Raw genomic sequence first — 16025 nt, 5'->3', positions numbered from 1 at the left:
GTGGTGTGTAGGGAAGTGTACACCACCTAATATTGTTTTTTTTTTCTCAGAGAAAAAGGCAGATGGCCAGTGTTAATCACCTCCACAAACCACTCATTCAGTGATAAATTTGTGGCACAAAAGCACAAGGCCTCATACCTATACCTCTGAATTAAATACGAGCATTTTACTGAATCTCTCTACCCATACTTAAACATTTGCTGGATTGGTGTTCCAAACACGCCATCCTATACACCTAAAAATGGCATTAATACTGAGTGAGTTCAATGGGTAGACTGGGAATTGTATTGCGTCCAGTATTAACATGCCTCCCATTTATCAATATTGAGATAAGCAGAATAAAGAGCGGTCAGGATCATGGCGCAAATATCAAGGGGTAGAGAATGACATCATTCTACCCAGGAAGGTACCATGCCTTACATTAGTGATGTGAATGTATTTATATTTCTTGATTATATGCCCAATAATGGTATCAAAAAATAAGTAAGATATGAATATAAATGGAAAATAGTCGTAGCGATATGGTCATAGGCATATGAAATGGCCATAATGATAATGAGAATGTTACCTGGGGGCAGGAAAACTGCTCCCAGTGTCTTTGTCTGCCTCTCTAGTTTGCAAAGGCTTCTGTCTTATGCTACAAGGTGCACAGAGTCAAATGAAAGCCTGAAAACCCGGAGCACCTAGAGTTTAGATTGGTAGCAGGAAACCATTAGTATCTTAGTACGAGAAAATACCCTCACTGAAATAGATGCCCAAACGGCCTCAGCTCAGTGGCTCAGTGGACCTGATTGGATTGCATTTAAACATGTTTGAACTGCTATTCAGATGGCTAGACCAGCCATTTCTGATTCAGTGAGTTCCTGCTTCACTAATGGAATTAAAAATCATATTAAAAGGGAGGTGTGCCTCTTACTACCTTCTCCTGCCGGGACCCCATCGTTCTAGGTCAGGATCCCAGCACATGCCATCCACCTTTATTGTCATTAGCATTTCTTTTCCCCTGATCATCTTCTCATCTCTGTTGTGTCACCAGCTCTCCCTGTGGGTAAGTACCCATCCTTTCAGAGCAGACGTCACTGGGCATGAGCTTCACACCCGTGCTCACATGCACGCACGCATACACGCATGCGGACACGCTCACATACATGAAGGCACAAACGCGTACTCACATGCACGCACGTGTGCACACAACTGTATGCATGTGCACACTTGTTTTATTTGTTGTTTTTGTGATAAACAGGCATTGTTCAAAGCTCTCATCACTAACAACAAGCAACATATTGCAACTCACTGTCTTTGGGAAAGGGAGAGAGAAGTCTTTGTCTCAAGACAAACCTGAGGTGGAAATATGATACGTAGAATGGAAATTGTGTCACTTAGATTTCTGGGTTTGGCTTTCACCTGTAGTGCATGGCCAGGTCTTAACCTTTAATTTTGCTTCATATAGAGAAAAATGGAGTGCAGAACTCAAAGATGTAATTGAGAGAAGCACTTTTTGTTTTTTAGATAGAGGGCATCAGCAAACCACTTAATGAGTTGCTTTTGTACATATACAGCTACTGTTTATAAATGGGTCTGTGTCTGGCAAATACAACATAAGCTTTATGAAATGTAAAGATCTGTGCTTATTGACCTTCATATTGATGTCCTTCAATTACAGTTCCTCTGTGTTCCTGCATGTATTGTAAACATGATACAGAGAGCTTACGTCTGGAGTGTATGATAGTGTATCAAATGCATTGCAGATGGAGTGTCGCTTATTTGGCACCAGGCCACTTGAATGAAGAGCTTTTATGATTGCTGTAGTTTGGACTGTGCTGTTATAAAAGTAACTGACATAGAGCCTAGCTGTTGCATGTTACCTTTCTGTGTAGTTCTTATCTGTTCACATTGACCCTGTTAAAAAATTCTTGTCTGAGCTTGAATCCCCAATCTCTACTTCACCTATCTTCTTCTAGCCTTCGGTCCAGCCCTTCTTCCTCCCTATTTCTAATAATGTAACAACGGTGTTGTGTTTGACCTTTGACCTCAGCGGCACCGCAGTTTGTGGTCAGGCCCCGGGACCAGATTGTGGCACAGGGGCGCACGGTCACCTTTCCCTGCGAGACCAAGGGGAACCCCCAGCCTGCCATTTTCTGGCAGAAGGAGGGCAGCCAGGTAAGGAAACCAGTCTACTGGACCAGTTCTCCTGCCTGTCTATAACACATCAGGGCTTTATTTTGACAACAACGGTGCATTCGCATGCATGCACGTTTGTGTGGCTGTGTGTGTTTGCCTGTGTGTGTGATCATGCGATCTGACTTCAGTCAGATTTGAGTTGTGAAGGCATTGCAATGGTCACAGTATCAGTTCAACAATACAGGGAATGTGATGTATTTGCTTCAGGGTTACGAGTCATCTAGGTGAGTCACTGTGGATGCTACCCATAAAAAGCTTATTTATTTTCCAGTAAACATCCAGCAGTATGAGGAACAGTATGTGAGGAGCACTATGAGGAACAGTGTGTATAACATAGTAGTTCTGAGCATTCTAACTGGCCCCAGATTACAGCATCCCTTAAGGACTTGAATGACAGTAATAGTACTAATGGTATCAACTCACACTCAGACAGCACACATATATTGACACAAATAACAACACTGAGCTCTGTTTGCCCATTTGAAACGGCTACCCTGCCCTCTCTTTGCTAAATGAGATATGAACGTAGGCATTGCAGAGACCAGATGAAAGCAGTAATTAAGTAATTAGCTGAGAGGAAGGACGACTTTTCTGTAACCCTCGAGGATAATGAAGTGGACATCTATCATCTGTCCTTGGGGGATGGGGCTAATTAGAAAAAGAAAACAGCATAAATTTCAGCATTAACATCATCAGGCTGTAATTGAATGCGGCTAATGTCTTCCTTTCCCTCCGTTCATTGACTCCGTGGACTTTGAGTGCGGAAAATGATTAAAGGAGAAGCCCCAGAGTGTGCGGCATTTGCCAGTGGCTGCCTGAGCAGCGCTTGTCCGTCATCCCTACCCAATCCCCCCTTGTCGTTGGTGTTGATTACGAACAGCCCTGGGTGGATGAAAGACCCCTGATCCGCTAGTTGACCTTGAATCACTCCGTTCTGAATTGGACCCAGGCAGTGAGGGAGAGGTGTTAGAGGGAGAGCTGGTAAACAGGAAGGTGATGTGATTATGAAAATGAAAGGAAATAAAGCCGCTGACCCCCTTGATGGATGGGTTGTTGTGCTGAGACCGGTCCTTTGACATGGCTCATTAGTGTCCGTGCGTTCGGAGATACTCAAAGCCGGCTTGTCATCATTCCCTCAGCCACTCTAATCAATGCGTAGGCTTTTATAAATGCAAATTAAGAGTTAAAGTGTATGGAAAATCATAATGGAGGTTATCATTACAGTGCAGCACTGTGGTTTTAATGGTTTCTTCAAAAAAAAAGAGATATTATGAATATAATGTATGTGTATATGTGTGTGAGGCATTTGTGTGTGTATGCGTCAATATACTTTTATGTGACACCTCATCTTCCTCCTACTCTTCCTGCAGGATCTGCTATTCCCCAGCCTGCCCCAGCAGCCCAGCAGTCGCTTCTCTGTGTCCCCCAGTGGAAACCTCACCATCTCCTCTGTGCAGCGCGTGGATGCTGGCTTCTACATATGCCAGGCCCTGACAGTGGCTGGCAGCATCCAGGCCAAGGCCCAGCTGGAGGTCACAGATGGTAAAGAGCGCTGCACTTTATCTAAACACACCTGCTTCATCACCATGACACACTCACCGCCATGCCCCAGCTCACCTGCCGCCATACCCTAACTGACTCGCTGTGGCGCCCATCTCACCTGCAGCCACACCCCACCTCACCGTGACTTTGTTGCTTTTTCCTTGTCATAATTGACTGTAACAAATAAATTAATGTCTTCTGTAACTGCTTTCATCTTTATTGTTTTCATTTTGATGTGCCCTGTTGGAGGTGAATGAGAGAGAGTGTGTGAAGGTGTTGAAAGGTTGAGCGAAGAAGACTTCCTAATTATGGTCTCAGGTCTGAACTCATTAATCCACGCCTGCTAATACCTTCCAAAGGCCACTGCACATGATACTCAGTTCTGAAACTCAAACTGTCTCCATAATACACAGTCCATAATAATAATACACAGAAGATGTTAACATTCAGAATTAATCAATCAAGATGGACATTACGCTCCTCAATATTTAGTAGCATTCACAAAAGTCATAAAGTGTTGACAAAATTCATGCCATTCATAGAAGTAGTCATGATGTTCATAAACCATTGAGATTAATTGACCTTCTGTCATCCTTTTGACCCTACTGACACAAAGCAGAAGTTCATTTTATGTTGCCCATGATGCTTTGCCCTGTGCAACCATTCTGCCACGTTTTAGATTTTACAGAAGGGACACATTGGATACTACAGAGGATCATGAAGTTCGTGTTTGACCCTTGCACAATTGACATTCACATGCAGAATTCCAGGGCTGGTGATTGCACTGTGACCCAATTATTAGACACAAATAGGTAATATATGACTAATCAACAACAACATGCCACCCTTGTACTTTTATATTTCCTTTTTATATTTTTATAAATCCCCCTGCTGTGTGTGTATATTGTCTTATCAACGGCAATGTTGACCATGTGACCTCAACACAACCCTCGCAGCACTGATGGACCGGCCGCCGCCCATCATCCGACAAGGACCGGCCAATCAGACACTGGGCGAGGACAGCGTGGCACTGCTGAGGTGTCAGGCGTCGGGGGAACCGGCTCCCACCATCACGTGGCTGAAGGACGGGGTCAGCCTGCTGGGCAAGGACCCGCGCCTGTCTCTGCTGGACCTGGGCAGCCTGCAGATCAAGAACACCAAGGTGAGTCTGTAGGTCATACAAATTGTAATGTACAAACACAAAACTGACTACTGATAAACTTCCACAACAGAATCAAATCAAAGCAAGCTGGATACCCTCTTATCTCTTCCATGCACACATGCGAACACACCATGTTCCCTTCCTAAACACACATGCGCTCATATACACACATTTGTAATAGACCACCCACTACAGAAGCTACACTGAAAATGAGATTCCCCGTTTGCTCTCCCAGACTCTCTATCCTTTCCTCCTCTGTTTCCTTCTCCATTTGATTCCTGTAGACTTTTCCACAATCTGTCTCTTTCTCTCTCTCTCTTTCTCCTCAGCATTTTGTGTCGTGAGACAAGTAATGCTGACATTTTACATGAATGTCATGAACATGGATTGTCATTAACTCTATTAAACTGGATCAAACAGAGACAGCATTTACTGTGTCCACTTGGGGCTGTTCAACACACATGCACACATATACACACATACACTCACATGCATGCTCACACACACCATGTCCCCTCTCTAAACACAAATGCATACGCACACATTCTACCCCCGCCTACACACATGCACACACACACATTTGTACAAAGTGAAGGACAAATTTAAAAATGTCCCCTCACATTCCGGTCCCTCCTGTCGTGCTCTCACTGGAATATAACAATTTTACTTGACAAAGCGGTGGACTGCTGACATTTTATTTAATAGATTGAGGGGAGCCACAGGGTTGAAAAGCAGCAAACAACATCAGCAAGGTTCCAGAGACCAGGGCCAGCTGTCATCAGCTTTCTGAACCAATTATCCTTCTCTGTTGGGGGGGGTGTATGTGGCAAATATAGAAACACTATCATTTCAAAAAAATTTTTTGGGGGGGGTGGGGGGTGGGGGGTGTCTGTGTGGTGAAATTCTTCTTTTGTCTTAGCCTGGTGCAGTTTCTTTAACTGACCATATTTGGTTTGATTGACCTGCAGCTATCAGATTCGGGAATTTACACCTGTGTGGCCTCCAGCTCCAGTGGAGAGACATCATGGAGTGCTTTCCTGGAAGTCAGGGGTAAGGTGCCCGCTGCCACAACCACTGCCCCTGTCATTGCATAACACCTCCTGTATATTCTATGCATTTATTATCCAGTTGATGTCATTTTAACAGAACATGAGTCTAGCTTAATATGGCATATGATGTAGTATAATATATAATAAGTCATGTACCTAAAATACAAAAGTATCTTATGTGTAGGTAGGGAAGGCAAGGTACCTCTTGGAATCTTGTCGTTATTTCTGCATCCAGTTCTCTTTATTACTTCTAGTTTCTTACTGCTTTATTCTTCCACCTGTCACCGTCTCCTCTTTCTCCACCCTGATTTCCCTGTCAGAAACGGGCGGGGTCACCGACTCTCTAAGCCAAGACTCGGGAGATCTTCCCGGGCCTCCCTCTGACCTTCAGGTCACCGATGTCACCAAGAACAGTGTGTCATTGTCCTGGCAACCTGGGCCTGCTGGGAGCTCACCAGTATCTTCCTTTGTCATTGAGGCATTCAGGTTTGTCTTCTCTGGAGTTGCAGTGAAACAAAGCACACTTCAGCTATATCCCGCTGTATTCACACACCCATTCAGAACAACATGTGTCTAGTACTCATACAGATTCAGAACCAGTGAAGCTCTTAGGCACAGAGTAACCGCCAGCTGCTTTGATGAGTGGCTGAATTGTTTTGGTTGAAATAGTGATTACAGAGTCAAATCAGAGGTTAAGTGCTCCAGGAGAGCAGAAATGTCTCGGATCCCAGCCATGAAGGACCAGGGCTGCATATAAGTGTTCTATAAGTGTTCTCCCTTGTGAAACTTAACTAGTATTATAACAGGCATTATATGCAATTTAGACCCCGTTAGGCCCTTGCATATGTATTATAATTCATATTGTCACTGCACTTGTTGTTGCAGCTTCTTTTGGAGGGTGACAGGACCTTGTGCTTGATATTTTCAGAGCAAACTGCATTGTAAGGAGCATTACGGTAAACCACGAATGATTGATTTGTTGATTTTCTCTCTTCTCACCTCCTACCACTGCAGCCAGCTGGTGAGTAATAGCTGGCAGACAGTGGCAGACCATGTGAAGGGCACGCAGTTCACTGTCACAGGCCTCAGGCCTAACACCATCTACCTGTTCATAGTCCGGGCTGTCAACACCCAGGGCCTTGGTGACCCAAGCCCCATATCTGAGCCTGTCCGCACTCAAGGTACTGTACCCATATGCAACCCACAAGGACATATGTGAGAGAGCCAGCACAGGTCACGCCTGAGGGAAAGAAGGGGTTTGGCAAGGGGGTATGAGGGGAGTTTCGGCAGTAGTTACAAATGGTTGGTAAAGCCTCTGTATGACAGGATAAAATGGAGCTGGAATTTAACAAGAGACAGAGCTGGAGCTGACAAGGACGCTGGTTTTGCGCCAGTGGCATTTCTGCTCTGCGCAGTATGTGATCCGTGACTTGCACTCTGTTGTTCGAGCTTGTGTCTTTAAAAAACATTCTCTGTATGAAATCATTTCCTAATTTGCGCATCACTGTGCTCCGGTGGCAGACACGTGAACCAGAGCAAGCCCTGGACATTTCCATGCTGTGGTCGAAATGGGAATCCTGAGTAAAGTGTTAAGATTTTAAAAGCTCTCACAGTGAAAACCCATACAAGTGCCCTTTTAGGAAATGGAGTGTGAAAATTGTGCTCACTCATTCCCCCCCTCTTTCCCCCAGGCGATCCTGTGGAGTTTGGAGCAAATGATGTGGTTATTCTGTTGACTTCAGCCAGTGCTGTAAACTCAGATGCGGAAAGAGCACTTTCTCTCATGTGTGGTTTTCACAGACCCAAATCATTTCTCCAGCATGTGAAGTAATCTTCATTCAGATTACATACATTTCTCACTCCAGCGGAAAGGCTCGAAAGTACTGTGATGGTGTGTGTCCTTAGAAGGATTGCATTAGAGGCAGAACAGCTTATGCTTTTAATGAGGGCTCTCTACCCCAGACTTTCTCTTCGACTGCTCCCAGAGGGGCCTGGTTTATGTGAAGAGTAATTAAGGAAGTGCCGCCAAGGGACCTGTCTTCTTGACTCCTCTCTCTCTCTCTCTCTCTCTCTCTCTCTCTCTCTCTCTCTCTCTCTCCCCTCTCTCTCTCTCCTCCCTCTCCCGTCTTTCCAGACATCAGACCCCCTGCACCAGGCGTTGACCACCGGCACGTGCAGAAGGAACTGGGTGATGTCATCGTTCGCCTGCACAACCCCGTGGTTCTGAGCCCCACCGACATCCAGGTCACATGGACGGTGAGTTCCATTAATGAAGCACAGGCTCAGCAGGGGAGAAGCCTCTTCTCTTATTTACTCCAACTCAGCAGTGGAGGAACAGCTGCTTTATGTCCCCGTTAAAAGCGCCGCTTGCCTCTCCCACTGATAACGGGCCATTACTGTGAGGTACTCCCTTCCCCTGCTGGACTGATATCACTTCTCTTTGGGCAGATGGGGCTTGGTTTACAGAACAAGGACCCTTATCTGCGCGGCATGGTGCTTCTCAGTGCTCTGTCTCTATGATAATAGACCGATATGCATTCAGCGCCTTCCTTGTATATTCCACATGTCTCATCCCTAGCATTCCTTCATTTAATGGCTCCTAGTTTCAAGCCTTGCACTCGTGAGCCCGTATCGTTCCTGTGGGACCCCCCCCTCCGAGATCTCAAGTGCAGGCATTATTTGGAATGCATGCATATGTATTTCTTTTATGGTGGTGCACGTCTTGTATCTCCAGTGCCATTGTGATGGAGTGCGTGCCGATCAGGTGGAATGTGTTAGTCTGGTGCTAAAACGGCGATATAAACAATGACAGGCTCGATCTGCCGCAGTGCATTCCAGGGGGAGAGCATGCACTTCTGTGGAGTATGAGCTTAATCTGCCCCTTACTACTTCTGGTTTCTTCTTGATGTTGTTCTTCTCTTCCTTTTCACCTCTTTCTTGTAGCCTTTTCGCTTTCTATTTATCTTACCCCTTCTCTGTTTCTCGCTAGTCAGACTTGTTCTGAATTGTCTCATTTTTGATTTTGATGTTTCAATATAGATATGTGGTTGAATAAGCTCTCTGTTGCAATCATAACAGCTGAATTGCTAGCCACATTCTGTCTTAGTTATTAAAACTGTACCTCATTCTCTCTACCCTAGTATGATCTTGTTCCCCTTTTATAGTGTAGTTTTGTTGTTTGTAATTCTGTAGTTTTCTAATCTCATAGTAATTGCATTTCACTTGACGTGTTGAATAAGATACATGTCCTTTATTTTGTACAACATTTCATGCTGTTTTGTTAAATGCACTTTGCATTTGCACATGGGAAGTCGCTCTGGTTAAGGGCTTCTGCTGAGTGACAAAATGTAAATGTAAATGTCAATAGTACACTGTTGCACTTTTGCCTTTGGTCCAGATTCTTTGCATGCAGCCAGGTCCAGTTGTGTTGCAGGAATGCCATTTTGTCAGGCTAACAGCTCTTCCTTTTCCTCCTCCTCTTTCCTCGTGCCTCTGCTGCTTCTGCTACACTGTCGCTCCCTGGAACAGGTGGACCACCAGTCTCAGTTCATTCAGGGGTACCGGGTGCTGTACAGACAGACGTCGGGGCTGCCGTCCCCGGGGAGCTGGCAGAGCCAGGATCTCAGGGTCCCCTCAGAGCGCAGCGTGGTGCTGTCCAGCCTCAAGAAAGGCGTGGTCTACGAGATCAAGGCCCGGCCCTACTTCAACGAGTTCCAGGGCGTGGACAGCGAGTCGGTGACGGCGCGCACTACAGAGGATGGTAAAAGCATGGTTTTGGCATTCATTGGCATTCATTCATTCATTGTTTCTGATATGGGATATGGGATGTTCTGGCATACTCCCATTCATAGCGAGGATCTGTGTGATCTGCCCTGTACAGTCTTTGCAATTTATTAAAAGCCTGTTTTCTTTACTGCCCCCTCCCCCCATTTGGTGAATGGACTTCTGACCATCACTGCAGAATCTCTGAACCCACATTAACCCAGAACACATCCTACATCTATCTCCTGACACCTCAAATATAATAGTAACCATAATAATAATAATAATAATAATAATAATAATACATGTGCAGTTCACACATGTGCACACACATACACACTATTCCCCTGTCCCCTTTCTGTGTACCCGTCTGAGCCGCTGTGACATGTCCCTCTCACACCCTGGTGTCCGCACAATCTCTGCAGGACTAATAAATGCTAGCGCATCTCGCTCTCTCCCTCTCCTCCTCTCGCTCGCTCTCTCCTGCTTTCTGGGGGACAGCAGGAGATGGGAGATTTATTGAGGATTACAGAGCTCAGAGTGATTCAAATTCCTGTCCTCCATTAACACAATTACAGCTTCTGCGGCGATGATCCGGCGGCGGGTGCTCTCCTTCATCACTCCCTCTTCCCCCTCTCTCCCTTTTCTCTGCCTCTAATTTGTCACTATTAAAACAAGCCCCTAATGCCGTGGTCCATCTGGGAGGTGTAAATGGCCAGGGCCCAGGGAGACCATGCACTTGTCCGCGTTCCAGTGCTGTGAAGTTTACTCAGAGAGTGCTCTCAGCCCTGCCTGTGGAGCCCTATCCATTTCGCTAAATGTGCCTATTGCATGTCCTTCTGAAGGGACAACTAAGCCCAGCCATTAGCAGCATTACTAGAGAATTTGAGTTGATTCTCAATTAGCTGTGACAATAGAAACAGTTACCACACTTAAAGCAATGACCAAATGTTTACATGTGCTGAGTGGGCTGATTGCATAGTGTCAGATCATTTGTCCAAAACCAAGTGTAATTCATCATCTAGAAATCTAAGTAGCCAGTTTGTGAATGTGTTCAAGATGTCCCACTTCACAGGATAGTCATTCACAAATCACAGTAGATTAATTAATCAGATGACTCACAACCAATCTAGCATTTGTATATCTGTGTTTCCCTAACATGCTTACCTCACTTGCTCTGAGGGGTACAAAGGAGATCATGGATCTGGTAGGGTTAGTTAATATAGGATGAGTCTAGACTGAGGACCAGTTGAGATCGATGCTGTAGTGCTGAGTGTTTAGTTGCTGCTTAACCTCAGCTGTTACGGCTACCACCATCACATGTGACACAAGGACACGTCCTCACCAGTCCTACGTCACAGCATGACAAGGCCTTGTTTGCATCTCCTTCATTGCCATACATGACAGAGTATGCATACAAAGCAACTGAAGTGTTTGCTGTGGCAATGCTTGTGTGTCTTCAATCAAAGTTGATCCACCGACACTGCGTCACTCGGCCGTGCCCGTACATTGTGAGGACGTTGCGTCTTAACTTCGGCCTGCTGCGAGGATGGAGAGGCGCCTGTGGATGTTGTGACTGGGGGTGAACCTGCCTCCTCTTTCTATTTTCTGACACGTGTCACAGTGTGATGACATAAGGAGAGGGAGAGGCAAAGAGAGGGAGAGACGGAATGCTGGAATAATTGACTAATCAGTGTTCTGCTGCACTTAGCCCACCCAGCATGGCACTGAGGAAATGAGAAAAAAGTTATTTTTCAGTGAGCGCTTGCTCTGTCAGGCGAGCATTTTAATTAGACTAACATCAGTGGGAGGGTAACGAGGCCCGGCGCCCCCGCCTGCTCTCACGGTGGATTGTTCCTCCGCTCGGTGTGGGATTATCCCATTTTTGTGCGAAGACTGACCTTTTTTCCGGCTGGAAGCAGTTGATAAATTTACCAGGTTGTTTCAGGTGCTTAAACGTAAGAAGTAATGGCTTATAAGGAATTTCTGTGCATCCTGTGTGTATGTGAGGGTATCAGTTTGAGAAATTTGCCCTTTTGTGAGAAATCTGCCCTTTTGAAAAACAGCCTCTACCAAAAATTACCATATTGTGTCAGGCGTGATTTTTGATGGCTGCAGTTTCAGAATGCCTAACTAAGTTTGTCATGTCTCTGTGCCCTCCTCCTTGCTCCTAGCCCCAAGTGCCCCCCCACAACAGATCACTGTCCTCACTCTAGGGAACCACAACAGCACCTCCATCAGCATCTCCTGGGACCCCCCACCTCCAGACCACCAAAATGGCATCATACAGGAGTATAAGGTGGGAGCCTGGGAATGCGAGAATCTAAAATCTGCTCCTTGTACAAGATTTGTATTCAGCTTTGTTTATGTGGAATGGCATGGAGCTTAACTTGACAGCTCTTCTCCAACCCTCCTCCCCTTTCTTCCTCTGTGGCCCTGTTCCTGTTCCTGCTCTCTCTCTCTCTCTCTCTCTCTCTCTCTCTCTGTCTCTCTCTTGCCCTCTCGCTCAGATCTGGTGCCTGGCAAACGAGACGCGATTCCATGTGAATAAAACGGTGGACGCAGCAATCCGCTCAGTGGTGGTAGGGGGGCTGCAGGCAGGAATACAGTACCGCGTGGAGGTGGCTGCCAGCACCAGTGCAGGGGTGGGGGTCAAGAGTGAACCCCAGCCCATTGTGATTGGTGAGGGAAAAGAGTGGTGGGGGAGGGGGGCTGGAACACGCACATGCAATTTCGTTTCCTGTCTGCTTGCCTTTTGTTCATGGATAATAGCCAATTTAACAGTCATGTTACATTTGGTATACCACACTATATCACTGTGCTGTGATAGATGACCTCCTCTCACTCCAGGTGTTGTATGTCTCATCAAACAGTACAGGATAGACAAGCCTCTCAGAGCCACAGGATCAATACAAGAGAAGGTTTATACTCCTTGTACACAAGTTGCCCTTTTCTTTGTGGTGAACTTAAAACACGACTGACTGAAAAAGAGCAAAAAGGCAGCTCACCTCAGGTTTAATGATGTGGTTTTGGTCGGTGCTCAGAAGGAAGGCTGCAAAACAGATTTCACAGCACAGCTGCCGTGTCATAAAATGAAACCCCCTCCCTTTCTGTGTCCATTTCATGTCCTGCTCATTAAAGTTGAGTAGATTATTGAATTAATTAACTCTCCGTGTCCATGCTTTTTTTCCATCTGAAGTACACACGTGTGCACACCCACACACATACAAACAGAGACATTAACATTAATCTATGCTGTGTCTCTTCTCAGGAAAAGAGCTGAAGGACGGGATGACGGATGCGGAAGGCAACAGCAGCCTCTCGGATGTGCTGAGACAGCCAGCCTTCATCGCAGGCCTTGGGGGAGCCTGCTGGATCATCCTCATGGGCTTCAGTGCCTGGCTCTACTGGAGGAGGAAGAAGAGGAAGGGCCTGAGCAACTATGCAGGTAAGGGACACACATTAGGGGCTGCATAGGTGAGACACTCAGTACCTGCTGAAACACAGGGAATTACACCGGTGAGAGAGACATTGGGAGCTACATAGTTAGGACACTCTATGTGCTGAAACACAGGGAACCACACTGGTGAGACACCCCGTGACTTTTTACACACAGGGACGCACAATATGCTCTTTTCCAGCTGAATCGTGCGAAAATACAGGCAAGACCCTTGAGCTTGCCAAAACACAGACAACTGCATAAATGAGACTCAGGATGTGCTGCAACACAGAGAACCACACAGAACTTAAACCCTGCTGATACATGCACATTTTCCATGATGGCCGTAATCTATCAGAGCAGTGTGTGAAGGTTAAATTAGTTAGAATTTGCTGCGCTCATGATTGGTAGCTTTGCTTGTTATGCATTTGTAGTGTCCAGGCTTCAGGCATGTCTTCTTCCACCTGCTCTCTTGGGTGCAGTTTTTTTTTGGGGGGGGGGGCTTATAGTTGACACCACCATCCACACAAAACCACACCTATAACTTCTTCCAGCCCTGCCCCCAGTATGGTGTGCAGAGCCCAACAGACAACTGCAGCAGGCCTTTAACACACAACTTTCTCTGTCTTCTTGTTTTGCAGTCCAGTCCTTCACCTTCACCCGTGCAGGTACTGGTCATTTGTCCCATACCCTCATGAAAGATATAGAATTACTAGAGTGGAACAAATTTTATTTAACTACTATAGAGTTTTCCTGTCTGAAATTAGATCATGATTCAATATACCGTACGCAGGTCAGACCAACCTGGTTCTCCAAAATCACAGCAGCAAACCGCTATTCAATCATGTCTCTCATGATAGCCAAGGATTTGCCGTTCAATCTTTGCTTGTATCAAGTGGAACCATTCTAGTTATTATATTTCTATGGTCATCATCCTCTCAGAGACATGCTTGGCTGAGTAAATTCAGAGTTTGCAAACACTTGGAAGTAAAGAAATCATGCTAATGCAAGAAGCCTCTTCCAATTAAAAGTTATGGTTTGGGCTGGTGTAGCTGCAGATTGGCAGAGTCATTGATGGTCACTTAAAATGGCAAATGCATGTAGATGTATTGTTAAAAAAAATGAAGGGAAATTAAAAATTCAGAAGTATCTAAAAGACCAGAGGATTGCAAACTCTTTCCTTCCTCAATTAGTTGACCAGTGTGTGCATCCAGTTGTTTGTCTGTGTATACATCCATTATGAATTCCTCATAAGAGAAATACCCTCCCTCTCTCTATTTCTCTCTGTCTCTCTCATTCTCCTTTCCTGTCTCCTCTTCTCTGTGAGTAATTTGTGTTTGTAGTTTTTTCTTGTGTGTTATATTTTTTTTATTTTGTTGATTTATTGCATTTGATGTTCTGTTGTCATTTCAATCATGTATTTCAGGGTCCACACAGATTAACTTAACAAGCTGGGGGCCTTGACTTGTTCACACCCTTGCCTCAAATGAAAGTCTTTATCAATTTTAGAGTGACTCCTCCAGTGCCATGTCTGGCCTTGAACACAAGAAAAAAGGTCTGCAACCGTCCAATCCAATTTATTTCTGGCGCCAGCGTTGACTGTAGTTATCTCTGAGCACAACTGTAGTTATCGCTGAGCGCCTGGCAGATAGAGAGAAAAAGAAATAAATGGCGAAAATTAAAACAAACTTGGCTGTGAAAATTGGAAAATGGATCTTTTTTTCCCCCTGTAGTCCACTTATCATCCTGAATTATAGAGGAGGAGTGCTATACCCTGCTACATGCCTGGTCAACGCCAGCCTGAAACCAGAGCTTTCCTCTTGCAGTGCCCCACGTTAATGTGAAAAGGAGATGATGCTATGCAGCGTATCACCGTCATCATCTTCAGCATCATGTCCGTCATCACAGATAACACATTTTCCTCGCTTTGGCCTGCTATTTTATCTGGCTGTTCACATCCAGTTTGGGATTTCCTGGGGTATCATAATGCGCTATACTGGCAAATGCCTCAACACTTCCTGTAATACTCTTCTTTGCTCTACTCATTCTTGGCCTCTTCTACCTTTTGCATTTTTTATCTGTCTTTCACATCTTTTCCCCAAACCCTACCAAAGCACACCAGATCTAACACCTAACCCCGCTATCATCATATTCATCTGTGCACCAAATGTGCCATGTTACTAGCAGCAATCTGAATTTAACTCTATTTTTCTCTTTTTCTCCACTTCATGGGACGATTTCCAAAACTAACCCTTTTATTCTGTTTCCTGTGGAGTTTTATATGCAGGACCTCTGATCATAATCAGCATTCAACAGGAGTGAAGGAAACTTTTAACCTTCCTTTTAACTTTGGAAAACAGATTTTGGCTTCTCAGCTGAAACATAGCATCTTTATGATATGATTTAGCCCAGTGCAATTGTGACAAAATGGGACAAAATACTTTTAGAACTTAGTAGGGTTATCAGCATAAGGCTCACTGCTTAAAATCCACATGTCGGAATTATGGGATGGTTTTGATGTCCCTTTTAAATCTGCACTTAATGCCTACATCTTACCTAAATCACAGGCCATACTGTAATTCACCAGAATTTATTGATTACTGTTAATATGATTCATTTACATATCACATGGCTAGTAAATCAAAATTTCGCTGTCATTTGCATAAAAAATTATTATATCAACAAATTTTTATTGAAAATCTTGAAAGCAGAGTAGACAACTAGTTGCAATTATCTGAATAGATCAATTACTGCTTTATATGCAAATATACTCTTATTAATTATGTGTTGGGTTCAACATTGTGCAGGCTAATATAACTCACAATTCTGGTAGTTTTCATGAACGATTACATTCTGGAGATCAGACCTTGTGGTGTGACTGTAACGTTCC

At 44.9% G+C, this 16025-nt stretch overlaps 1 protein-coding gene across 3 annotated transcripts in view; it reads left to right on the top strand.

Moving 5' to 3' along the window:
• LOC118774370 (roundabout homolog 2-like) overlaps positions 1-16025 on the top strand; it is a 109402-nt gene that overhangs the window by 79804 nt on the left and 13573 nt on the right. For 2 of the 3 annotated variants that reach the window (XM_036523706.1, XM_036523708.1), the window contains exons 7-18: positions 2036-2160; positions 3552-3723; positions 4680-4885; positions 5854-5935; positions 6255-6420; positions 6949-7115; positions 8069-8190; positions 9463-9694; positions 11871-11995; positions 12207-12378; positions 12968-13144; positions 13777-13803. In XM_036523706.1, the coding sequence (XP_036379599.1) occupies positions 2036-2160; positions 3552-3723; positions 4680-4885; positions 5854-5935; positions 6255-6420; positions 6949-7115; positions 8069-8190; positions 9463-9694; positions 11871-11995; positions 12207-12378; positions 12968-13144; positions 13777-13803 (1773 nt within the window). The remainder of the gene's footprint in view (positions 1-2035; positions 2161-3551; positions 3724-4679; positions 4886-5853; positions 5936-6254; positions 6421-6948; positions 7116-8068; positions 8191-9462; positions 9695-11870; positions 11996-12206; positions 12379-12967; positions 13145-13776; positions 13804-16025) is intronic. The other variant, XM_036523707.1, reaches the window with a different exon arrangement.

The sequence above is a fragment of the Megalops cyprinoides genome, chromosome 3, assembly GCF_013368585.1.
Source record: "Megalops cyprinoides isolate fMegCyp1 chromosome 3, fMegCyp1.pri, whole genome shotgun sequence".
NCBI lineage: Eukaryota > Metazoa > Chordata > Actinopteri > Elopiformes > Megalopidae > Megalops > Megalops cyprinoides.
This window is presented reverse-complemented; position numbering and strand designations above follow the sequence as displayed.